General features: G+C 41.7%; 1 protein-coding gene across 12 annotated transcripts in view; it reads right to left on the bottom strand.

Moving 5' to 3' along the window:
- Positions 1-25,191, bottom strand: part of SLC8A1 (solute carrier family 8 member A1) — a 443,214-nt gene that overhangs the window by 27,166 nt on the left and 390,857 nt on the right. For 10 of the 12 annotated variants that reach the window (XM_060309339.1, XM_060309335.1, XM_060309342.1 and 7 more), the window contains one exon: positions 3,228-6,537. In XM_060309339.1, the coding sequence (XP_060165322.1) occupies positions 6,161-6,537 (377 nt within the window). In that variant the 3' untranslated portion in view covers positions 3,228-6,160. Of the gene's footprint in view, positions 1-3,227; positions 6,538-25,191 lie in introns of those variants that run through there. The other 2 variants (XM_060309336.1, XM_060309343.1) reach the window with 1 other exon arrangement.

Here is a 25,191-nt window from a genome sequence, read left to right as displayed (position 1 = left end):
TAATTATATGAGTATCATGAGAATGGAAAATCTTTTAAGATGTCTTCCTTGGGAAGAAATTACAAATTTTAATGTTGAGTGTAAGAAGGTAGAGAATTATTTTTCTCACAACTAGACACATGGGCCATATCAGCTTTATCTTAAATATTTATATAATGTAGTCTTTTTAGGTGAAATTGTTTGAAAATGGTTATATATTTGGTATACATTTAAGAGAAACTGTTCCTTCCACTTGGAGAGAACGGAATCTTCACACTGGAGGATGGGTCACTGCAAACCTAGGCTCATGTTTTTAGGAAAGATCTCCTTGGAGAATTTATCTATTGCTCTACCATGTGGCTTTAAGAAGTCTAATAACAAATGCTGTAAGTTAAATGTGGGTTATTTCAACTTGGGAGTGTAGGGGAAATGTCTTTGAAAATCTCTGGGCCATATCCTTCCAGGCAAATAAACAATTTCCAGTACAGAGGGCTGTATAATCATTCTGGTAAATTAATTCCCTTCTACACTACTGGATTTGGGTAGGTAGATCTCTTTGCAGTCAACAAATTAGGAGGGCTGGGCTCTGCATTAACTGTCAAAATTGACTCAGTAACATTGACGTTAGCTAATTTCTCTCTTGGTGTGTTTGGTTACTAATGTGAATTTCCCTACCATTTGCATATCATGAATGTAATAACTACAGAGAAGCATTTGATCCACTCACATTTCTTGGAGGCATGGAAGCTATATATGATGGGTTTCTATGGTTACACACTTCACGTTTGGAGATGTACGTGGGGGTCTTTATCCTCGACCCATACCTGCATACATATATAGAATAAAAGGCTAGGTAGGTGGGCACTAAAACATGAAGCACATGATCCAGAGAGGAACAAAATGAACAGTGCTGCTGCAGTGTGTAGCTGTAGGGTCCAATCCTGTCCTAAACATTTATAGAGATACCACTGTCTGATGCCTGTTTTCCAGGTGGAACATCATTATAGTTGACTTTCCAATAACAAGTTCACTTTCAATAAAACATGACCAGAGTATTTTTAGTATGAGCCTTTTCCGCATTGTTGAGAGGTAATAGTAAACACTACTAAGGGTAATGAATATGATGGGAATAGCCATGGAAGAACTACAAAGGTTGGAAATCGGGAACAAAAAAGGTTAAGATTGCATATTCCCAAGGGGACACCTCTCTGGATCTTCGAAAAAAGGTTAGACTGCATGATTTTAAAGAATGTGAGCAGGTTAAGCATCTGTAAAATACTGCATTGATTACCAGGCAATTCTGGGCAAGCAATTCTTCCTGTCAAGACATGGGTCATAATTCTAACTACAAAGTTATATTGCTTTTTTGAAGTTATAATGTTCTGTTCTACAAATCAATCAATCAATGAAAATAATTTATACAATGACCACTGATTTAAAAGTCCCATAGGAGAGTCAATGAGAGGACCTTTGACAAAATGGAAATTGGGAGAGCCTCTGAATGCATCTGTTTGGATATCTTGGCAGGGAAAAAGTCACAGCTAGATACTCACCCATTTCTCATTGGCTGGAATGCTGAAGCACTCTCTCCCTTGGGAGTCCCCCCAACTTAGTGGTTGCTCCTCCTATAGGTAAGACATTCTCTGCTTTGGGAGATGATTAACCATGGCTCGGTTAAGTTCTAAAAATTAAATGTCTCTTACAATTGTTTCCCCTTCCTATGCTATCTTTGCAGGTGAAATATCATCAGGACCGACCAACACTTGACGTATGTTGGGTGGAAGACAACGAATGTGGCTAGAGGTGATAAGAACACAATGGTTGGAAAGAAGAGCAGAAATGCAATCCATTACCAAAATCTGTAAGTAGATCTGAATGAAAGTTCATGAAGCCACGCATCATAGCACCTTTCTCTCTTTGTAAGAGAAATATGATCTTTGTATGTCTCTTCTATGTCATGTGCTTGTTTATCAATTGAAATGCTCAGTTTTACCAACAGCTGGAATGTCTTGGCCAAGTGCAGTGAGTACTACAACAAAAGCCAAGTGCCATTTTTAGGTCACTGTAAGATCCAGTGTCGTACATGGTTGATCATGAAATGGCCAAGTATTCTTGAAGTTATGAAACTATACTCATGACTTGCTCTGGATATAACTGCCCATAATCAGACACAGACAGAAAACCATAATCAAAGAGAAACTACCCATCTTGAGCCAGGAAACACTGAAAGAAGTCTTAAAGGAGTTGATTTACATTCTTGAGATAGTGAAGTTTTGTCACCATTAGAGAATGTAAGGGCTTCATCATCTACCAGAGGAAACGTGTTATTTTTCTGATTGCTCCCACAATGTTCTCAGATGGAAGCAGCCAAACTGGTGAATCTCACTTTGACAGATTAGGAGCAGGGGCCCTGGGCTGCGGAATCAACAATGAATCTAGGCCCTCGTGGACAAGAGCATGTGTACAATGATCTTTCATTAATCGTGAGACCGCTGCGGGGGAAGGTATTGCATCAGGAAGTCTCATTGTGGACGAGAGCCACCTATCAGAATAGCTGCAGAATTGAAGACAGCATGCTTTATAAGAAAAAATTATAAGAAGAAAAAACTGAGTGTGTTTATGCTGTGAGCCACAAAAGCAAACTCCAAAAACCTTCACTGGTGGAAGGCTTGAATCGGAATCTCTGAAAGACTAAAATTAGCTTATAAGAGGTTAGAATCATTGGGCCACGGCATTTTGCTGAAGAGTTGCTCAACAGGCAAGGCTACTCTGGTCACTGAATTATTCCTTTTGCTGTTAAAGAAGTAGACGTTGGCTGCTCATTCTGTGTTAAACCAAAGCTTGGGTCCCAGGAGACACATTAATTGTTGATCCAAGAAAATTACCTTCCCATAGGAAAGTGTTCTGTGTATGACCATATATGGATATAATATGGGAATTCTAAAGAATAACATGAGGAATTCTAAAGAAAAATTTAAAGACAATGAGATGCATAAAGTATCATTTATCTCAATATTCTGACCCTGTGCTCCTTTGGGACATTAAAAGGAAACAATGCGTGAGCAAAGGGTTGACATTTGCCAAGTCGAATACTGGGCATCTATTTTCTTTCTTTTGGATGAGGATACCAATTGCACAATAATACCTTTTCGGTCTTTATTTCTTCAAAACATGAAAGCAAAAGATGAAGTAGATGACAATGAGAAGAGAGAAAACATTCCATACAGAATATGCTGTATCGCTAGTGATTAAATCAGAAACAATTAGAAACTTTATTTGTCTGTGTCAATAGTGTGTACCATTTATAAGGAACAGCACTATTAGTGCACTTCCCCCCCAAGCTGTGCATAATACACACAAAATAATCAAACAAAAGAATTTTACACGACTATAATTCCTAATACAACCCTGAACAACCAGAATCATATTGTCTCGAAAACATGAAAATTTAAAAAGCAAACAAACAAACCAAAAAGCTTTGAAGTTGACCAATGGCAAGGATTTCTTAAAGTCCTTTGTGAAAATTTGCTGTGGGATTATTAACATTCCAAATATGGCTAGAAAGGAGGGCAAGGTCTTTCTGATGTTTCAACAACTCCTATCCCTTGACAATTTACTTGGTGTTCCTAGGCTAGCTTTCTATTTAATAACTCTTCAAAAAAAAATAAAGGGTTAGAGTTTGCCCTCAAAGGAGTTAGGCCACCAGTATGTTGGGCCATGACAGGTAGGGGTGGGGCTCCAAGAGATAGGAGAAATTGTAGAGCCGTGGGGGGCATAGAAAAGCACTGCTGTCCAAGAAAGATAAAAATTGGGGTTAACTGGGCCTTCTCAGTGATTGGATCACCAGCACAATTGCCTTGCTTGGTTTAAAATGGGAAGATGTGCAGATCTGCAAGACGGGCTAAGGATACATAGACTGCTTTTCGTACCCTATGCCTTATACTGTCTCAGTTAAAGACAATCTTAGATGTTTAGACAAGAGGGTTTCAGAATTGTGTTTTTCTCCTAAGATCAGACTGTTTCCATGTGACTGCGTTAACCCCCTCTGGGCAGGGATCTGGGCTGTCTTGTCCATGGTTTAGTCCCCAGGAGGTAGCACAGTACCTGGCATATTGAGTGGGTAACCAGCATTTAATTATTCATTCGGTCACCCAATGTTTATTAAATGATGAATGAGCCTGATGATTAAGTGGAAGAAAATACAAATTAAAATTGTTGAGAGTTAAGGATCTTTGAATCAATACAGAGGGCTTAGGGGTGTCTCCGGCCTGGGATTCTTTATGGATAGAGAAGTGTCTGAGAGGGGACCTAAGTCGTTCCATTTATACCTCATTCGTGGACTCATGGCTTTGGAATGTTGGGTTTATCCACCCTCTCTGATACTGTGAAACAGAAAGAGCCATTCCTTTTCCAGCGTTAAAAATCTCCCAGGGCAATGCTCCTGGGAGGCACTCATCATCCCATTTAATTGCTTCCTCCTTAGTCCTAAGTAGAGAAGATACACTTTTAAAGGCCTGTTGCTCACCACGGCTTCTTTCCTCCTCAGGAACTGCAGATACAATCAGAGGGGTCTGGATGGTGAAAGAAACGGCTCCAAATTGCCTTTTACATACAAAAATAAAATGAACAAACCAGCACTATCTACCGTCTGTGCCAGACAGAGCAGATGTGAAATAAATACTTTGGGGGCAGGGGTGTTGTGGGAATGGAAGCTTTCAAAGCTCAGGCACATCTAACGCATCCCCTTCTCTACATGCCCTTCTCCTTGGCCTTCCTGAACCAACAGGTGAGTTTTTGAGGCTCTGATGTGTACCAAGTGGCTAATTTTCCATGAAGATACTTTGCCTACTGTCCTCTCAATAGCTTTAACTTCCCATGTAACAGTTATTGCTTCTTAGAAATGAACATGCAATCCATGAATAAGCCATTTTCTCCTTTTATCCCTAATCAAACTCAATAACAACACAAAAGTTACAACTCAGGTGAAAAGAAAACTCACTTATGTCTTCAACGACCCATCAATCAACGTTGCCCAATGGGAGAACGGTATGTGCTATACTCTACTATGTACAGAGACGCTTGGTTTTGTTGTATTTGTTTTTCATCCATGCACTGTGTAACAGGTATCACAACAACATTCCCAAACAGGCCCATGAAGGAGGAGCAGATGTTCGGTCATGACTGGAACAGGAGTGTGCAGGCCATGGATGCTTTTGCAAACAAAACTGACGGGCGATCCCAGGCAAGAGCAACGTGGGACTGGGACACACACTGATGCAAGTGGAAAAGGATGATGTGCTTTTGGAAGGGGGTTATTCTTCCTGTTTGTATGAGGGGAGGTGAGCAGGAGGGTTGGGATGGGGGGGTCTGGGGGCTTAGCAGGGCTGGAACACCAGAATATAAGGGCCTTCCTAATCACAGTCCAGGGCTAAAGAGATAAGAAAGGATTTTGCATGTTCCTGGGAATCTAGGCGCGATGTTCCTGTACCTGGTGAACAAGAGTGCCAGGCCTATCTTTCACTATCAGACTCTATCTAGGACCATGACTTTTCTGGGCTCCATTCCAGCTGCCATGTTTCTTCCTGGAGGCAGCTTCACCTCTGCTCCCATCCCAGAGATGCGCATGCAATTTAGTTATATGGTGAAGACATGCTTCTTTCTTCTTCCATGCCCATTTCCTCTCTTAATCCAAAATAATTTTTTAAATGCTTGGGGGAAGGGAGCGTTATCTTAATGATTTCCATTTTTACCCAAAACCCATTTGCATTTAGATTGGTCATCACCTCCCACAAGAGAAGCAAAAACCCTGATCCTCCCCCCAAAAACCAAAACAAAAACCTAACATCAACTACCTCCCCAACCCCACCCCCCAAACAAGCAAAAACAAACAGAAAACAAATCAAAGACTTTACGATTTATGAACCCGGAGAGAACACAGCCCTCAGAGGCTGAGCTGCAAAGATGGCCCTGCCTCCACGCCTGGTTCAACCTGACGACGCCCCTGGGAACAGGAGGTGATGCCTTCTCACTCCGGCCCTAGTACAGAGTCTGCTCGTGAAGCTGGATTCCATCAGCAGGTAAGTGGACATGACAAATGTCAGTTTCTTCTGTTCGTTATACATAATTTTTTATGTATATATATGTATATATATATATAAATTTACTACATCTGATTGTTCCTTTAGAAGCCTTTTATGTGGCAGTAGGCCTCCAGGGAGGAGAAGAAAATGTACAAGAGCCACAGGAGCACAAAGAGGCAGGATGTGAGGAGCTTGGCAGTCCGGGGCCCACCCAGCTCACCTCCGATTTCTGGCCTCCGCCGATACAGCAGCACCCCGACATTGATGAAAGCAAAAATGGTGAAGAGAGTGACGGAGAAAGCCAGCGTGCCAGGGGACACTTTGAACTGTTCCCCGTTGGCTGCATGGTAGATGGCAGCGATGGACCAGGCCACGCCAATTCCCAGGAAGACATTCACTGCGTTGCTGCCCGTGACGTTACCTATGGACGCATCTGCGTACTGGTCCTGGGTGGCGGCCACTTTGCTTGCAAATGTGTCTGTGGAGGAAGAGGAAAAAGGCCATGACACTTAGCCACTCAAAGAGGTCTGTGGAGTGCCAGCAGCTTCAGCTGCGTACTCTGGAATCAAACCATCGATGGAGACCCCGTGACCAGGACAGAGCTTTGATGTTCCCTCGAGTCCCAGTCGTGTGGTCAGAACGACAGGATCCAGGTATCAGGACTTGCTGACTTATAGGTGACCCTGGTCAAGTTCTTTACCCACAGATACCACGGTTCTTTGTAACGCTGAGTTTGCAGGGAGGCATGTTTCAGAGCGTTATCACGGCCTATCTACGTCAGAATCAGATGGGGTCCTTCTTAAGAATGAATATTACCAGGCTCCGTCCGGCCATGCTAGATCATAAGTGCCGGGACTCGGGAACATGTTTTTACAACATGCCAAAAGATTCTAGGTCAATGAAGTGTGAGAACGGCTGCTGAAGGGTATTACTGAAGGCTGCTGTATCATCAGCTCTAGTTTATAGATGAGAAGGTTCAGGGCTCAGGAAATATTTCCAAAGATTCAAGAGCAAGTCAGTGGTGGAAGTGAAACTAACTGACCCATGATAACAACTGACATTTGCCTAGAGCCTTACAAACAGGAAAGCAGATTCACCTATGTTATTGTGTTGATGGTGACAACAGTTCTATGAGGAGAGGGAACTTTATAGGTGAGGATACTGGGCTCTGAGAGGTGCAGCATCACCCAGCAAGGAAGCAGCCATGTTAAGGCTTGAGCTCACACCTCCTGCCTTCATGCAAATGCTGTTCATCGTTCCATCTCACCCTTCCCTGGCCTGGCACGTTAATGGCCATCCTCAAAGCTCTTTGTTCGCCAGTAATCCTGTATGCATCTTTTCTCTGAAGCTGGGAAAATCATACATTTCCTTTCTCTACAGGGAGTAGGACAAGACTGACTGACACTTGCTGAGTAGAGCACCGGGGCTTAGTGCAAACCCGACTCAGAGGGTGTGGAATTCTGCCTGCACAGCGGAATGTGTGACCCCAGGCAGGTGACTTCATTTTTCTGAGACTCAATTTCCTAATCTGTGAAATGAGGATAGTCATGCCCACTTCAGAGTGCTTTTGTTAAATTGAGCTATCATATGTAAAATGCTAACGTTTCTTTGTACAAAGCAAGAGTAGCTCCTTTTGGTGCTTTGGGAAGACAATGTGAATGGAGCTGCCTAGATCCATCTATTACAAGTTGACGCTGGATCTGAAATAGCTCCCTTTATTAAGAATGTGAACAGGACTTGTAAGATATTCAACTTCCTTTCTCTATGCTCACCTAGTTACTGGTATCAAAGTCCTTTCAGTTACCTCTGCAAAATATGTTGCACAGTCGGTTTAGAGTAGATATTAGTAACTGTCAAGTTGCACTCACGTTTGCGAAGCCAGCAATGGCAGGTACGCTGTTACCACAAGGCACTATGCTCTGAGCATGCGTGTAGTTGTGTGCGATCTGGATTACTCTCTCCCCTCTGTTGCTATTCGTTGCCACTTCCAATGAGGATGATACGTAAAGCACGTACGTTTCTATCAGCCCGTAGATTCTTATGCTTTTACCATGGGTGCTGAGAAGCTACTGGATCTGTGCTGTCACATTCTTTCTGAAAGGGAACTGGTTAACCTTGAGGGCCCATCTCCCTGATCCTGACCTGTCTGTGACGGAAAGCAGATTTTAGTTACTGTTTTATAAAGAGGCGGACTGCTTACTCTGTGCTACACGTTACACGGATATTTTCATTCAATCCTCTTATCAACCTTATAGAGTAGATGTTACTATTTCCGCTTTTACAATGTGGGAAACAGCGATGTTGTGACAGTCTGCCTCTTGGACAGGGTGTCCGTCAACAAAGCAAGGATTCTGAGACCAAATCTGTTTGATTTCAGAGCCCATTCTCACCCTAGACCTCACTGCCCCTCCTAGGAAGGCTAAAGGTTTCCTTGCCTCTGTCCATTTCAGGTTGCCCTGTTCCTTCCACTCAGAAACCTTGAAACAGCTCCTTCCTGTATCCGTGAGAGCAAAGACTGAAGCAGGTATAGGCAGCTTGCTAACCCGTCCTGCTGGACGGGTGCTGCCTTTTTGCATGCGTGATCACGCACCGCAGCCCTGTCAGGACCATCACAACAGAGGCCGGTGAGTGAAAGCCCAGTGAGACCATCGTCACGGTCTCTTGCTGTTCATTATTAAGAGTTGTTAGGACCTGACATAGCAGCAGCCTCAAAAACAATGAAGTCATCTTGCTTTGACTTTTCGAGGACAGACAGACAGCTCAGCAAGGAAAGTAAAGGAACAGAGTCTAAAGCAGGAGAAAGCCACTTACAGCTCAGCTGCTGCTCAGGATCACCTGAGATGTTATTCTGCGCTGGCGTGGCTGCTGGCGGAGGCTAGTGCCTTCCCCGCCATGCTGCAGGGGCGGGGACCTGGCATGTTCCACAGCTTACGCATGCATACCTCCCCCGGCACGCAGTGTGTGGCACACTAGACTTCCTGGGTGCCCCATCTCCACTCGGAAACCCTGGACTTTCTGGATGGCATCTCTGCTGCCGCCCCAGAAGGGAGTGAGGCACAAATTCAAAGATGTACTGGGCCCTCCTGGGTCTGCAGGGACTTCTCCCTTAAGCCATTTCTCAATAGCCTATTAATGTGAATAGCGCATGAGAATTCTTGTAATAATAGGTTCCTGTTTACAAATGCCTTTCTTTGGATTCTCTGAAAATTAGTTGCCAAAGCGATTAGCTCCTCACATAAATGAAACATGTTTGGGCGTCTGAATCAGGGAGGTTTTTTTTTTTTTTTTTACCTGGGTTGCACATCAGACCTTTGCTTTTCAATTCAAAAGATGGGTAAAAAAAATTGTAGGAACACAAGTAAATCCAAACCATCAGCCTTAACTGCAACAGAGACAACTCTGACTTCCAAATGAAGTGTGATGGAATCTCCCCAAACTACCTTCTCTCACCGCTGCTTAGTGCACAGAGCAGCGGACCACAGACTGCAGGCGAGGCCCTGCCAGGCCTGACCCTGAATGCCAAGCCCGCAACCTGCTATGGCTAAACAAGGCAAAAGCCACTCAAATGCCATTCCCCAGAGTGAAGTCCCAACAAGGACTATTGACATGGCGTGAGCGTATTCAGAACTTGGCCCGTTAAATACAAACATGTATGAATCCGATCGCCACTGTGATTGGTACAAACTAAGTTATGTTGATAATCATTTACATATGTGTGTATAGCTGTACCTACATATATACTTCAGGTTAGTATTCTAATAGTAATTTTTGCTTCTAACTCCCACCTTGAATTCTAATGAATTTTATTTTTATATTTTTCCTTCCTTATAAACATCTTTATTCTCAAACTTCAGTTCTGTTCATTGCTCAGCCATATTATAATTTGTTTGCAATGTCTTTTATTATGTAATAAGATTCACAATAGGAATAATCTTGGCAAATATCGATGGGGTGGACACATGGATTAGTCACTATTCTGAGCCCTTTGCTCAGCCCCTGTAAACTTCCTGACGGAAATGCAAGCGCTAAAATTATACTCTTTTTTTTTTTAGCCACCTTGTAAGGCATGCAGGACCTTAGTTCCCTGGCCAGGGATCAAACCCGCGCCCCCTGAATTCTAATACATTTTAAATTAGTCGTAGAGTTTTAGACTTTTGGTCCTGCCCCCTTGGTACCCACTGACAGGGAAGATTTGTTTGGGATGCAGTGTGGCGGGAATTAAGCCATATGTTACAGTCAGGACATAATTGTTCTCGGCATCTAACCTTGGCGGCTAAGTCATCTAGTCAATATGCAGGGATATTGATTAGATATCAACACACTCCCCTTTCCTCCAGAAATGATTTTCTAACTGAACTTAAACTTTATTGCTACACACAGACTAAGCCTCAAACATCTCTTCTGTAAAAATAGTTCTTACAGCCCTGCAGGTCACAGGAAGGGTTTACGTATTACCCAGAGTACCATCCCACGTGGTTTATCTTCGTCTTGACTCTGCATGTGCTGGGGGCCAGCTGTGCAACTCTCAAGTGCTTCACGCTCAGGAGCAGATTTTGACTGGAGCCCAGCCTGCTACGGAGGCATGGTTGCCGCCTCCCATCACCTGTGGATTACTGATGACGCAGGGGACAGACCAGGTGGTTCAGAGCTTCCTGCTGCGTTCGTGGGAGAAGTCTCATCAAGGGGACCCTCTGGGCTCTTCTGTCAGTGTGTTCTTGGGCAAGACACTCTCTGGGGTGGGGGGGGGGGGTTCTGGTTTCCTAAGTCTACTGTTTGGGTGGTACACAGAATACATCAAGAGACTAAATTCATATATATGATTTTGGTGGGATTTTTTCTTTTTTGCAGGCGTTTGTACATGACCACCCACCTTGCTTCAAATTGACTAATCGATGACGATATCTCATTTTAAAGAATAAATGACCTAGATGAGACGGTCAAAGTGATCTCTAGACCTGAAGATCTTGCCAGTGATGAAACTGTGGCAATATTTATGGAGTTGAACCACACAGCGCAGGGTCATTTGACCTCTTAAAAATAGGTAAGAAATGTTGGCAAGGTTTCTTACTTCAAATCACACGACCATTTATGTGAGTGTAGCCATGCATTAACCGGTGGCAGTGAGGACTTTCAGATACTGTGTATCATGTCAATCAAGTGTGCATATCACTGGCACTGGAAATACTGGGACAGCCTAGTTAAAAAAACAATGAAAATTTGGGGCTCCACCCTTCACCCACTTAATCAGACTCTCCGAGAAAAAGATACAGGAATACACATTTTAATAAGTGCCTGAGGTGCCTAGCTTTTCCACCAAGATTCAAGAACCACAGCTCTCAGGCATGGAAATGGAAGCTACTACTCCCAGTGCCCACAGTTTGGGGGGGGCCTTGCTGGCAGGAAGAGATGTTTGAGTTTCAGGAAAGCAGCTAATTGAGAAGTAAGGAGCAGCTGATTCCTCTTAGAGACAGTGATGCCCTCTGATAGAGTGGTCATTTGCTCATAAAACAGCTTGGTGGAGGGGCTGGGACTGCTTGACCATGAAGTCCCCCACTCTCAAGTTGTGCTATACTCTTAATTTTTTTGGAAAAAAAAAAACCCATTCCAGCATGGCAACTATAAAAGGCCAAGGAAAGAGTGAAATTTACTTAAATTAGTTGGATTCTGGCTCTTTCACTTGCCAGGTAAGAAGCTTACCTACTTTAATATGGTTTTGAGGGAAATGAGTTAACATGAACAGCGCTCAGAATAGGGCCAGGCAATTATGAGTGCTCAATATTAGTAATTTTTTTTTTTTTTTTTTTTGCAGTACGCGGGCCTCCCACTGTCGTGGCCTCTCCCGTTGCGGAGCACAGGCTCTGGATGCGCAGGCTCAGCGGCCATGGCTCACGGGCCCAGCTGCCCCGCGGCATGTGGGATCCCCCCATACCGGGGCACGAACCTGTGTCCCCTGCATCGGCAGGCAGACTCTCAACCACTGCGCCACCAGGGAAACCCCAGTAATTGTTTTTATAATACAACAGAGCCAGATCCCAAGAGAAGCCATAAGTGGTCTGGAATTGTGAGTTACTGTAATGATTCTAAACTTCTGGGGAGTTATAACACCCTTTAAAGACATATTAACTTTATAGTCCTAGGTATTTAACAATGTGGTAGAACAGGGCTTCCCTGGTGCCATGAGCCATGGCCGCTGGGCCTGCGCGTCCAGAGCCTGTGCTCCGCAACAGGAGAGGCCACAACAGTGAGAGGCCCGCGTACCGCAAAAAAAATAAAATAAAAATGTGGTAGAACATACAATTATTCTTAAAATCAAAGAGATTTTTATTTTGAAAATTCCATATAACCTAAGTCATAAAAAGACATTAGAGATCTGGTTTATGGCCCTAATTTTACTAGTGACTGAAAGGCAGACCTCTTTGCTTAAACAACGTATATATTCCTCTCTATTCTTTCCTCTCTTTCTATGCACTTTTTGTTTCCCTCTTTGAGAATTCAAATGGAAATTTTATTTATGTACTAATTCCTCTGTCACTAAGAACCTTAAACAAGTTTTTGCTTTCGGTTGTGATATTTATTTACCCCAGTAAATATGAAACCCACACTTTCTTACTTACATACACATACTCGCTTCACTGGCTCAAACAAACAAAAAGAAACCTTGTTTGGCATCCAAGTGAAGTTTAAGAGATCAGGGAATTACTGATGTTTGACTGAAATAATGACCAGTTAGGAGAGGAGTTGTAAAAACTGAAAAAGGGAAAAACACTTAAAATTTCTGCCCATAAAAACTGTCCCTGAAAAAGAAATGGAGACAATGACACCTATTTTTAGAAGAGAAGAAAAGAGGTAAGTGAAAAGCTCAAGAGGACGCATGTTGGCAGGTCAGAACCCCTGTTTCTACTCATTTTTATCACCAGGGTAACTTTTGAAAAATACCAAATTGTGAGGTCCACTATGAGTTCCTGCTTCCTTGGTCTGGAATGCGGTCTGAGCACTGGCATCTTTTAAAGCTCCCCAAGCAGACTGAGGTCCACTAACCAACTACTCAGAGCCCTTGCTTCACCCTCTGTGTAAGGACGATGGCACCTTCCCTGGATTAGCTGAGATAATGCATGGAATAGCTCTGACATGTAGGTCAACAAAATCAGAATTTTGGGAACAACAGCGTGGAGACAAGATAGCAGAGTAGAAGGACGTGAGCTCACCTCTAATTATGAAAGCACCAAAATCATAACTAACTGCTGAAAAGCCATCAACAAAAAAGACACTGGAACTTAACAAAAAGGTTATCCTAAATCCAAAGCCAGAGAAGCCACAATGAGCCAGTAGGAGGGGCTCAACTCCCACTGGGTGGGCAACCCACAAACTGGAAAATAATTGTCACAGAAGTCCTCACAAGAGTGAAAGTTCGGAGCCCCATGTCAGGCTCCCAGCCTGGGGGTCTGGCAACAGGAGATGGAGCCCCCAGAGAATCTGGCTTTGAAGGCCAGCGGGGTTTCATCACAGGAATTCCACAGGACTGGGGCAAACAGAAACTCCACTCTTGGAGGGCACACACACACAAGGTCTTGTGCACACCAGGACCCAGTGAAAAAAGCAGTGGCCTCATAAGGGCCTGGGCCAGACCTACCTGCTGGTAGTGGAGGGTCTCCTGTGGAGGCAGGGGTACCTGTGGCTCACTGTAGGGACAAAGACACTGGCAGTGGTAGTTCTGGGGAGTACTCATTGGTGTGAGCCCTTGGGGAGGCCACCATTTTCTCACCAAGACCTGGCCCCACCCAACAGGCTGGAGGCTCCAGTGCTGGGACTCCTCAGTCCAGACATCCAACAGGGCAGGAAACACAGCCCCACACATCAGCACACAGGCTGCTTAAAGTCTTCCTGAGCATATAGCTGCCCACTAAACTCACCCCTTGACACGGCCCTGGCCACCAGAGGGACATACCCAGTTCCACCCACCAGTGGGCAGGAACCAGTCTCTCCCACCAGGAAACTTGCACAAGCCTCTGAGACAACCTCATCCACCAGGGGCCAGACAGCAGGAACAAGAAGAACTACAATCCTGCAGCCTGTGGAACAGAAACTGCAATCACAGAAAGAGAAAAAATGAGACAGGAGAGGAAACGTCCCAGATGAAGAAACAAGATAAAACCCCAGAAGAACAACTAAGTGAAGGGGCAATAGGTAATCTACCCAAAAAAAGAATTCAGGTCTTCCCTGGTGGCGCAGCAGTTGAGAGTCCGCCTGCCGATGCAGGGGACATGGGTTTGTGCCCCGGTCCGGGAAGATCCCACATGCCGCAGAGTGGCTGGGCCCGTGAGCCATGGCCACTAAGCCCATGCATCCGGAGCCTGTGCTCCGCAACGGGAGAGGCCACAACAGGGAGAGGCCTGCGTACCACAAAAAATAATAATAATAATAATTTAGAGTAATGATAGTGATCCAAGATCTTGGAAAAAGAATGGAGGGATGGAGCAAGAAGATACAAGAAATGTTTAACAAAGTCCTAGAAGAACCAACAGAGAGGAACAATACAATAACTGAAATGAAAAATGCACTAGAAGGAATCAAGAGCAGAATAAGTGAGGCAGAACAACAGATAAGTGACCTGGAAGACAGAATGGTGAAAATCACTGCCATGGAACAGAATAAAGAATGAAAAGAAATGAGGACAGTCTAGGGGACAACATTGCACACACCAACATTCACATTAAAGGGGTCGCAGAAGGAGAAGAGAGAGAGAAACAACCTGAGAAAATACTTGAAGAGATAACAGCTGAAAACTTCCCTAACCTGGGAAAGGAACAAATCACCCAAGTCCAGGAAGCACAGAGAGAGAGTCCCATACAGGATAAACCCAAGGAGGAACACACCGAGACACAGAGTACTCAAATTGACAAAAATTAAAGATAAAGAAAAAATATTAAAGGCAACAAGGGGAAAGCAACAAATAACATACAAGGGAACTCCCATAAGGTTATCAACTGATTTCTCAGCAGAAACTCTGTAGGCCAGAAGGGAGTGGCACAATATATTTAAAATGATGAAAGGGAAGAACCTGTAACCAAGAAGACTATCCAACACCGCTCTCATTCAGATTCAACGGAGAAATCAAAAGCTTTACAGACAAGCAAAAGCTAAGAGAATTCAGCACCACCAAACCAGCTCTACAACAAATGCTAAAGGAATTTCTCTAGGTGGAAAAGAAAAGGTCACAACTAGAAACAATTGTGAATGGAAAAGCTCACCTGTAAAGGCAAACATATAGTAAAAGTAGGAAATTACCCATACACAAATATGATATCAAAACCAGCAATCATGAGAAGAGGAGAGCAAAACTGCAGGATATTGGAAACGCACTGGAAATTAAAACAATCTTGTTTATATATGGATTGCTATATCAAAACCTCATGGTAACCAAACCAAAAATCTACAGTAGATATACACACAAAAAAGAAAAAGGAATCCAAACACAACACTAAGTCATCAAATCACAAGAGAACAAAAAAGGAGGGAATAAAAAAGGCCTACAAAAATGAACCAAAAACAATTAAGAAAATGGCAATAAGATCATACATATTGATAATTACCTAAAATGGATTAAATGCTCCAACCCAAAGACATAGACTGGCTGAATGGATACAAAAACAAGACCTGTATATAGGCTGTCTACAAGAGACCCACTTCAGATCTAGAGACACATACAGACTGAAAACAAGGGGATGGAAAAAGCTATTCCATGCAAATGGAAACCAAAAGAAAGCTGGAGTAGCAATACTCATATCAGACAAAATAGACTTTAAAATAAAGAATGTTAAAAGAGACAAGGAAGGACACCCCATAATGATCAAGTGATCAATCCAAGAAGAAGATATAACAATTGTAAATATACACGCACCCAATATAGGAGCACCTCAGTACATAAGGCAAATGCTAACAGCCGTAAAAGGGGAAATCGACAGTAACACAATAATAGTAGGGGACTTTAACACCCCACTCTCACCAACGGACAGATCATCCAAAATGAAAATAAATAAGGAAACACAGGACTTAAACAACACATTAGACCAGATGAATTTAATATTTATACAGCATTCCATCCAAAAGCAACAGAACACACATTCTTCTCAAGTGCACATGGAACATTCTCCGGGACTGATCACATGCTGGGCCAAAAAGCAAGCTTCAGTAAATTTAAGAAAATTGAAATGATATCAAGCATCTTTTCTGACCACAACACTTTGAGGTTAGAAATCAACTACAAGAAAAAAAACCTGTAAAAAACACAAACACATGGAGACTAAACAATACACTACTAAACAACCAATGGATCACTAAAAAAAAAAAAATCAAAGAGGAAATAAAAAAATACCTAGAGACAAATGAAAAGGGAAGCACAACAATCTCAAGCCTAAGGGACGCAGCAAAAGCAGTTCTAAGGGGGAAGTTTATAGCAATACAATCTTACCTCAGGAAACAAGAAAAACCTCAAACAACCTAACCTTATACCTAAAGAAATTAGAGAAACAAGAACAAACAAAACCCAAAGTTTTGTTTGTAGAAGGAAAGAAAGTTAGTAGAAGGAAAGAAATCATAAAGATCAGAAAGAAACGAAATATAGATGAAGGAAACAATAGAAAAGATAAATGAAACTAAAAGCTGGTTCTTTGAGATTAACAAAATTGATAAACCTTTAGCCAGACCCATCAAAAAAAAGAGGGAGAGGGCTCAAATCAATAAAATTAGATATGAAAAAGAAGAAGTTACAATGGAAGCCACAGAAATACAAAGGATCATAAGACACTACTACAAGCAAACTATATGCCAATAAAATGGACAACCTAGAAGAGACGGACAAATTCTTAGAAAGGTACAGTCTCCCAAGACTGAACCCGGAAGAAACAGAAAATATGAACAGATCAATCACATGTACTGAAATTGAAACTGTGATTTAAAAACTCCCAACAAACAAAAGTCCAGGACCAGATGGCTTCACAGGCAAATTTTATCAAACATTTAGAGAAGAGTTAACACATATCCTTCTGAAACTCTTCCAAAATATAGCAGAGGGAGGAACACTCCCAAACTCATTCTATGATACCACCATCACCCTGATACCAAAACCAGACAAAAATGTCACACAAAAAGAAAACTACAGGATCAATAACACTGAGGAACATAGATGCAAAAATCCTAAACAAAATACTAGCAAACTGAATCCAAAAATACATTAAAAGGATCATATACCATGATCATGTGGGCTTTATGCTGGGGATGCAAGGATTTTTCAATATCCACAAATTAATCAGTGTGATATACCACATCAACAAGAATAAAAACCATATGGTCATCTCAATAGATGCAGAAAAAGCTTTTGACAAAATTCAACACCGATTTATTATAAAAACTCTCCAGAAAGTGGGCATAGAGGGAACCTACCTCAACATAATAAAGGCCATATATGACAAACCTACGGCTAACATCATTCTCAATGGTGAAAAGCTGAGAGCATTTCCTCTAAGATCAGGAACAAGACAAGGATGTCCACTCTCACCTCTTTTTTCAACTTAGTTTTGGATGTCCTAGCCATGGCAATCAGAGAAGAAAAATGAATCCAAATCGGAAAAGAAGAAGTAAAACTGTCACTGTTGGCAGATGACACAATGCTATACATAGAAAATCTTGAAGATGCCACCAGAAAACTACTAGAGCTCATCAATGAATTGGTAAAGTTGCAGGATACAAAATTAATACACAGGATCTGTTGCATTTCTATACACTAACAACAAAACATCAGAAGGGGAAGTTAAACAATCCCATTTACCATCACATCAAAAAGACTAAAATACCTAGGAATTAACCTACCTAAGGATGCAAAAGCCCAGTACTCTGAAAACTGTAAGATGCTGATGAAAGAAATCAAAGAGGACACAAACACATGGAAAGATCTAGTGTGTTCTTGGATGGAGGAATCAATATTGTGAAAATGACTGTATTACCCAAGGCAATCTGCAGATTCAATGCAATCCCTATTAAATTACCAATGGCATTTTTCATAGGACTAGAGCAAAAAATCCTAAAATTTGTATTGAGACACAAAAAATCCCAAATAAGCAAAGCAATCTTGAGAAAGAAAAACGAAGCTGGAGGAATCAGGTTCCCTGATTTCAGACTATATTACAAATCTACAGTCATCAAAAGAGTACGGTACTAGCACAGAAACAGAAATATAGATCAATGGAACAGGATAGAAAGCCCAGAGAGAAACCCACACACCTACGGTCAATTAATCTATGTCAAAGGAGGTAAGACTATACAATGGAGAAAGATAGTCTCATCAATAAATGGTGCTTGGAGAACTGGACAACTACGTGTAACAGAATGAAATTAGAACATTCTTTAACAGCATATACAAAAATAGACTCAAAATGGATTAAAGACCTAAATGTAAGACCTGATACTATAAAACTCCTAGAGGAAAACATAGGCAGAACACTGACATAAATCACAGCAATATCTTTTTCGACTGTCTCCTAGGGTAATAGAAATAAAAATAAAAATAAACAAATGGGACCTAATTATATCAGAAGCTTTTGCACAGCAATGGAAATCATAAACAAAATGAAAAGACAACCCACAGAATGGGAGAAAATATTTGCAAATGATGCAACCGACTAATTAATAAGGGATTAATCTCCAAAATATATAAACAGCTCATGCAGCTCAATATTAAAAAAACAAACAACCCAATCGAAAAATGGGCAGAAGACCTAAATAGACATTTCTCCAAGGAAAACATACAGATAGCCAAGAGGCACCTGGAAAGATGCTCAACCTCACTAATTATTAGAGAAATGCAAATCAAAACTACAATGAGATATCACCTCACACCAGTCAGAATGGTCATCATCAAAAAGTCTACAAATAATAAATGCTGGAGAGGGTGCAGAGAAAAGGAAACCCTCCTACACTGTTGGTGGGAATGTAAATTGGTACAACTACTATGGAGAACAGTATGGGAAGTTCCTTAAAAAACTAAAAATAGAACTACCCTATGATCCAGCAATCCCACTCATGGGCATATATCCAGAGAAAACCATGGTTTGAAAGGATACATGCATCCCAATGTTCATTGCATCATGGTTTACAATAGCCAAGACATGGAGGCAAACTAAGTATCCATCAACAGAGGAATGGATAAAGAAGATGTGGTACATATATACAATGGAATATTACTCAGCCATAAAAATAATGAAATAATGCCATTTGCAGCAACATGGACGGACCTAGAGATTATCATACTAAGTGAAGTAAGTCAGATGGAGAAAGACAAATATCATATGATATCGCTTCTATTTAGAATCTTAAAAAAATGATACAAACGAACTTATTTGAAAAACAGAAACAGATGGACAGAAAACAAACTTACGGTTACCAAAGGGGAAAGGTGGTGGGGGGAGGGATAAATTGGAAGTATGGGATTGACACATACACACTGCTAGATAACCAACAAGGACCTACTGTATAGCACAGGGAACTCTGCTCAATATTGTGTAATAACCTAAATGGGAAAATAATTTGAAAAAGAATAGATAACTGAATCACTTTGCTGTACACCTGAAACTAACACAACATTGTTAATCAACTATACTCCAATATAAAATAAAAAGTTAAGAAAAATCAACATTTTGTTATCAAATAATTTTTCATTTTGATATGTTAACTTGAATGTTCGCACTTTGCAGGGTTACCGCTGGGACTTAATTTTCCTATGATGTATCTGAAATCCTGGTATATTTCAAGTTCAAAGAAAGATTAATTCCAAATAAAACAGAAAAATAATAGGGGTTTATTTATCAGGGAACACAAGGCAGAGAAGAGAATGAGCGATAACCAGCAGTGCTATTTGACCTGCCTTCCAAACTAATTTGATACATGTTCTCAAAAACAGTAAACACTCCACTCTTAAACATACCCATAACATATAGTCCCATAACGGGATTGTTTTTCAGAACAACGTTCATGAATGTCCAAGAGTGGATCCAAGGTTCCCCTTCCTTGTTCAAGCTCTTAGCTTCATGGCGTTTGCTAAAATTTTCTGAAGTCCGTGATTCTAATTCTTTGATGTTAGTAAAAACACTTTGAGCTTTCCAAAGAACTCTGATGGTTTATCTGAGATGGGGCTCTTCAATTTCTCAGTCATCTGTTCCCTCCTCTCACTGTTGATTCTGAAAAGAACCTTAAATCAACTAGCTGGGTGTAGAGGAAAGAAGCTGTGTTCTGACCCGCTGTCTCTTGAGACCTGGATTAACACGGTTCTGGAGTGGATCAGAATATGTATGCGTGGTACCCTGGAGTCCTGCTTGTTTACTTTCCCAAATAAAAATGTTGATGCAGATTATAGTGGTGGACATTCCAACGTGTGCCTGATCAAGTAAGGGGTACAGGCTGACTGACTTTAAAGACGTCTCCTTGCTCTGGTAAACCAGCAGCTGGATGACGACCATGGTGTCCTACAGTTCCCAGTTGGTCCATGTGAGGTAATGGTTCTGCTTAGCATGGAGATATTGGGCTGGCCAAACAGTTCATTCCGTTAGTGAATACACTGTTCAATAATATTCTTGGTGAAAATGAAAAATGTCTTTTATTTTCACTTAAAACCGAATGAACTGTTTGGTCAACCCAACATTTAGTAAGCTGAGGCCACCGTGAGTGGCCAGTTTGGTCACCTGAGTCTGTGTTACTCTGGATAACGACTACTGTTACTGAAGAACGCCAGTCCTAATAACTCTGGCCAGCGTAATATATCTAGTTACGGTAGTAAGGAGCCTAAGCTTAAGTAGGACCTGGTTCTGCTCACATTTGCCATGCACTGGCCGTGTGACCCCAGTATAACCTCCCTAAGCCTCTGAAACCTCATCTGTAAAAGAGATGAAATACAAGTCCTCATTTGTATAGCTGTGAAGGTAATTAAAAGAAGTGATGCAAAAAGGCTTAGTGTGGTGTCTGGAAATTAGCAGGTGCACAACAAATGCTACCGCTTATTATATTTCAGAAATCTTTGTTCTGGTGATAAGAAAGGAAATGATGATATTAAAATCTTTTATTATGGTTTCCTTCAGCCAGGTGATTTAGGGTTAATAGGCCTTATGCAGGATTACGGGAAAATGTGGTTCTGTCTTTGATGTCCAGAAATGATAGAGGAGATAAGGACAACAATAGTTAACATTTATATGGCTTCCTACGTGAAGCACTATACATACATACATTCTCATTTAATCCACAAACAGCCCTTTAATGTGGCTACTATTATCATCCCTATTTAACAGATGAGACAAGTGAAGCCCAGAGTATAAGAAATTTGACCAAAGTTACACAGTCAGTAAGAGGTGAAGCTAGGATTCAGACCAGAGGAGTGTGACTCTAGCTGGAGTGCACGTTCTTAACCACAAGTCCATAGTGGGTGGATAAGGACTAGATAACTGACATACTTTAAACTTGAAAATGGACAAAGGGTTCAAAGAAAATGTACAGAAACTTCATCACATTGAACTATGATTGTAAGTACATGGTGTTAAAACAGCTGATCATTTTGAGAGATCAATGACTGATAAAGTAATTGTTTTGACTCCTTATGTTCCTGGCTCCTCCCAGAATTACATTTACCCTGTCTCTAACCCATAAAAATGGGTTTGAATGAATCTACATTAAAAAAATAAAGTTTTTGATATTTTGAATTTTTAGCCATAATTCTCTTACTCTTATAATGAAGCTTTAATAATACCAAATCCATGAGGGTAAAAAAATCAGTAAGATGTAGTCAAGCAACATTTTCAAAAGGAAAAAAGGAAGGGCAGAATTGGGGCCAAAACAAAGAGCTGCATTAATTGTCACTTTCCTAAGCCATGTTGGTTTGTTATTAGAAAGATACAACTGAAACTCCCTTCTTGCCTCAAAAACAGTCCAGAGCTGCCCTGCACAAAAAACTGTCCCCCATTTTGCTTCTCCCTCCTCTCTCTTAACCTTCCTTGCATTTGAAGCCTGGTTCTTTCTTCTATGCTTTGTTCTATTGTGGGGAACATCCATCTCTCATTTGAATCTTCTCAAATCCTCTCCCTCCTCTTTTCTAGTCCTACTTTAGACGTGGTAAAGCGAAAGGTCCCCCAAGTCTCACTAGAGCTAAATACAGCTGAGAAGGATCTGAAAGAAAAATCTGGAGAAAAATGAAAACAGAAACCCTTGCTCTCACCTCCAGGGAGCCTTAATGAGTCACAGTGGAAACTCCCTGTCTGGTGGCTATACGGTGTGATTCTAAGTCTATGGATCTAGACAATACACTGAAGACAGTCAACCTGTGCTTCTACCCTGTGGGTGCCTACGCAGCTTTTTATTCCCCACAGAAATTCTCTTTTTGAAGAGGCTGCTTTGTGTATCATAAGCTCAGGAGAACATGAAAATTATTAAAAGTAGGCAAATGGAGGCAACTCAATAAACATAAAAGGCCAGTGCATACAACTTCAACCCAGGCAGCAGGTGAGACTTGAGGGGGTTCTGGAAAGTTCTGACAATTCTCCCATTTCTGGTTCCTCCTTTCCTTGACTTGGTGTAACATTTCTCCCATTAATTCATTCCTATGAATTACATGGTGCAAAAAGACATGTCCATCAAAAGTCTTAAAAACCCACAAAATCTCTGGTCAAGCAATTCTACTTCTGGGAATTTAGAAGTAATTTTACAAGTGTGAAAGTGTATGTATGGGGATGGTCAGAGCACAGTTTTTATGTCAGAGAAAAATTAGCAACAACTGAATTGTCCATAATTGTGGTAAAATAAATTGCAACTTCATATAACATAATACTGTGTAATTGTTAAAATAATGACATAATGGTACACTAACTAGCAAAGAAAAATGTTCATGATGCACTGCTAACAGAAAAAGCAGGTTATATAACTATGTCTAGTATGAGTCCATTAAAAAATGTGGGTAAATATTTGACATGTCTTTGTATACACATTTTTGCGCAATTTATTTACGTATCCCAGGATTTTAAAATCTGAAGGATTTAAAATCTGAAAGATGGGAAATCAAAATGGAGTAAGAGGACATGGAACTCCCATCCCCCCATGAATAATTCTCACTTAAAACTAACTGGAAACTGGTAGAAGAACTCCTATACAACCAAAGCTGTAAGAAAGGTACACGCATAGGTAGGAAGGAAGAAAAGTGATTAGTTCAGGACCTGGACCCCTAGAAGGGGACTCAGAGGAAAAACGAGATTACGAGAGTGGACCTGTGGAGTGAGCAGGTCAAGCTACAGACCGGGCATCCCAGTTCTGGGGTCCTACTCAGAGGAGAGGCCCCCGTGCCTGGTTGGAGGAACACTGGGTCAGATGGAAAGGCTGGAGAAGCCTGGATACCGCTCAGGAGGAGCATGCATGTGTTGACCAGCTCCCAAGGCAGGGCAGAGAGAGGTCTACCCTAGTGGCTGCTAGGTTGCCAGTGACTGCCTCGGTCCACTTCCCAGCCTAACCTGAACAAATGCTCTGTCCCTGCTTACTCCACACCACAGTGCAGTACTGGATCTGCGGCAGCCAGGACCAGGGAAAAGACTAGACCATGGGACACAAAGGTGACCCATCCTGGGGAGGAGCCCAGGTGGGCAGCGGTAGCCAGTGTTGTTGCTTACTCAGGCAGCACACCAGGACCCACCCAGATCACTGAGAGAGGCCCCTCTACCATGACTAATCTGCCAGTGCCTGCTGAGAGTCCATGCAGGTCCTTGCCGGACTTGCAGAGTGGTTCTACAATAGGGCAGGGGTGGCGGAGGCAGGGCTCAGTGATTGGCTTTGAGAGACAAAGGGGATTCACACCCAAGGCTGCATCTCAGTGGAGTACCAGGTGCCTATACAGGCCGTGCACTGAACCTCTGTCTACATACAGGCCCCACATGCTTCAGCACACCCCTCTGGGGTAAAGGCCCTGGTGCAGGGAGAGGGAAAAACAGACTCTTTAAGGGAACAGAGTCAGCTTGAGCCCGGCCCTCAGGGTTTCTGCTCCAGCAACTTGGGATCAGACCATGACCCTGACAAGGCAGTGATGGCCACTAAGCAGAGAGGAAGTCCCACTTCACACCTGGCATCAGCTCTAGCCCTCCATCTCCAGCCCTACCCCCTACCAAGGTGATAGCTGCCAACACACCCTGAGGAAAGACGTGACGAGCATCTACATCAAATCCAGCCCTCCCACCAAAGGCACTGGGCACATTTAGTCTGTATAGGGACACTCCCACATAAGAATGCCACTTCAAGGCCGGAATAACTGTTTCACCTAAATTCATAGAGGCAGAGAAAGTTAAGCAAAATGAAAAGGCAGAGGAACTACTCAAAATTGAAAGAGCAAGAGAAAACCTCTGAAAAAATAATAAAACAAATAATTTTTCAGATAAAGAGTTCAAAACATTCGCAATAAAAATGTTAACTGAGCTACAACACCTTTGAAAAAGAAGGATAAAATAGGAGGAATCATTTTATCCAGTGTTAAGACCTACTAGATAGCTATAGTAATGAAAACAGTGTGGTATCGATGGAGAGACAGATATATAGATCAATGGAACAGGTTAGAGAAACCAGAATTAGACCCACATGAGTATGTCCAACTGATTTTTGACAAAGGTTAAAAAATTCAATGGAGGAGAGATTGCTTTTTCAATAAATGGTGCTGGAGCAAGTGGACAGGCATAGGGAAAAATAGAACCTCAACCTAAGTTTCATACTTCATACAAAAATTAACTCAAAATGGATTACAGACTTAGATAGAAAACTAAAACTTCTAGGAAAAAACAGGATAAATTCTTAGAGATCTATGTCTGGTCAGTGTTCTTAGACTTTACACAAAAAGCATGATGCATAAAGGGAAAATGTGATAAATTGGACCTCATTAAATTAAAAACTTTTGCAATATTTTGTAATAACTACAAATGGATATAACCTTTAAAAACTGTGAGTCACAAAAAAAATTGTGAGTCACTGTATTGTACACCTATAACTTATATAATATTGTACATCAACTATACTTCAATAAAAAAAGAAAAAAATTGAAACTTTTGCTCTGTGAAAGACCCTGTAAGAAGAT

The sequence above is a fragment of the Globicephala melas genome, chromosome 12 (genome assembly GCF_963455315.2).
Source record: "Globicephala melas chromosome 12, mGloMel1.2, whole genome shotgun sequence".
In the NCBI taxonomy this organism is placed as follows: Eukaryota; Metazoa; Chordata; class Mammalia; order Artiodactyla; family Delphinidae; genus Globicephala; species Globicephala melas.
This window is presented reverse-complemented; position numbering and strand designations above follow the sequence as displayed.